At 42.6% G+C, this 2,098-nt stretch overlaps 1 protein-coding gene across 1 annotated transcript in view; it reads right to left on the reverse strand.

Annotated features, from left to right (window-relative positions):
• The window catches only part of SIDT1 (SID1 transmembrane family member 1), a 39,951-nt gene extending 38,023 nt beyond the window's left edge, over nt 1-1,928 (reverse strand). Inside the window, 1 exon segment of the mRNA XM_072422406.1 lies at nt 1,602-1,928. Coding sequence (XP_072278507.1) covers nt 1,602-1,793 — 192 coding nt within the window. The 5' untranslated portion in view covers nt 1,794-1,928.
• Between the last annotated feature and the right edge of the window lie 170 nt (nt 1,929-2,098).

Raw genomic sequence — 2,098 nt, forward strand, 5'->3', positions numbered from 1 at the left:
AAAACCAACATTCTGCAATGTTCTGCGTTGTCACTATCAAAGGGCCCGACAGAGAATCAGATAAAAAAAAAGTCCCTAGGAATACAAAGTCAGCACTCCGAGATAAAGAAATACCCCGGAATCCAACATACAGAGGGAATAATCCTGAATTCGCCCGTAAACCGGGTCTATAAAAGCAGTTTTCAATATGAAGATCCCTGTGCAAGCCTGGTATAGGCTGACAACGTTCTGTCCTTGTCTCCCAATTGTAAATCTGCGTTGTCACCCTGTCACAGGGGCTTCTGATGGATACAGCAAGTGGCCCATTCCATTGTGAGTGTATGAGCCGGGGACGGTATATAATCAATGCCAATACAGCGTCTGCTTTCTGCTGCACGGTGACTGCACATTACCGTTCCTCTCTCTCAACACGAATCTCTCCCGTCTGGACAGACTGGAATATTTATTTTACCTTTTATAAATTTTCTTTTCCGAAAGAAAAGAAAAAGAGAACATTTACATAATTCTTTATTCCTCAAAGGTATTTAAAGAGACCCTGTCACCTTGCAGATTCATAAGTAATCCAAAACATGGCCACCTCATATTCACCCTGTTAGTGCTCTGGGGGGCCCTATGAGGGGACCATATGGAGGTCAGTTTATGGGATTTAGGGGATCCTGTCATTTTGACATGAATGGGGAGATGACAGCGTCCCTTTGATGTTCTCACTATAGCTAAAAATACATGCGTAAAGCCAATAAGGATGATACCCCTAACCACTGAGCCACCAAGACCTGACCTGAAACCAGATAACTAACAGTACCATGAGAAGGACCTATGACCCCCACAAAACTAAGGAGATTGGTTGAAACTACTTTTAAAGCTCCATTGCTACAGTAGCACTATTAGTAAGCCACCATGGCGTGATCTTAACCACTGAGCCACCACAATGTGACCTAAGCTTTTAAACCACCACTGTCAGGGAACATTTGGATATAGAGATCAAAATGGGCAATTGCTCTGGGTCCCAGCTTCTCATTACTGATGGGATGGCAGGAGGTAAAAGATGCAGACTGTAACCACTGAGTCTAAAACCCTTTATGATAAATGTGTGGCCGTAGCCACTGAAGCACCCCAGAATAGTCCTAACCATGGAGTAACCAAGATCTACCAATAACCACTGGGAAAATGGTGTGAACCAATGAACCATCATAATATCACATGGACCACTGATCTAACATTCTGAATCCTTGACCACTGAACCACCATGATTTAAACCTAGCTACCGTGTGTATCCTCAACCAGTTATCATGATATTATCCTAACCACTGAGCTTCAACGTAACCACAAGTCCAGAGACATTTAGCTGTAACTTTGACTACTGATTCACCCTGCTGTAACCCTAACCCAATCATGAGGATCCCTAACCACTGAGCCGCTATAATGTCAGACAATAAGAGGTAATTCTCTTATGAGGAAGGGTAGTCATAGTATCTGTTAATAATCTATATAATGAAGGTAATTATAAAAATGTGTGACTGCAATGTGAAAGTGGCATCAAAAGGTGAATGTTGTAGAAATATCTGTAAAGATGTACAGAGCACATGGCTGGAGATCCGTACCTTGCCAGGGCTGCTGGTGTAGTTGAATGCGTAGACCTCTTCGTTGCTTTTATCGATATGTCCATAATAACGTTTCCCAAACTGCCCCGGCTTGATGTCCGTCGGCCGGCTCTCTCCACCAACCAGAACGGCCAGCGAAACAAAGACCAGCAGCCATTGGCTGAGCCAGATTAACACCCCCGAGGTCCTCATCTCCTTTCTGTCCACCCTTTAGATGGCGCTCTCAGTCCTTCCAATGAATTCTCCCCATTGGTTAGATGTAAGTATTGATAATACTGAGGAGCAGCGATCAATTATCAGCGATCAGATATCATCAAACCAGACCGGCTGTGTGGAGGAAAACAAAAGATGATGAAAGTGAATAATTCATCTATGTAATATCTATCTATAAATCAATCAAACGTGTGAATCCTTTACCTATTTGGTCCATCTTATCATCTATGAATCAATCGTTGTATGATATCAGTCATTATTACATCTATCTATCTATCTATCTA

Source organism: Pyxicephalus adspersus, chromosome 1, assembly GCF_032062135.1.
Source record: "Pyxicephalus adspersus chromosome 1, UCB_Pads_2.0, whole genome shotgun sequence".
NCBI lineage: Eukaryota > Metazoa > Chordata > Amphibia > Anura > Pyxicephalidae > Pyxicephalus > Pyxicephalus adspersus.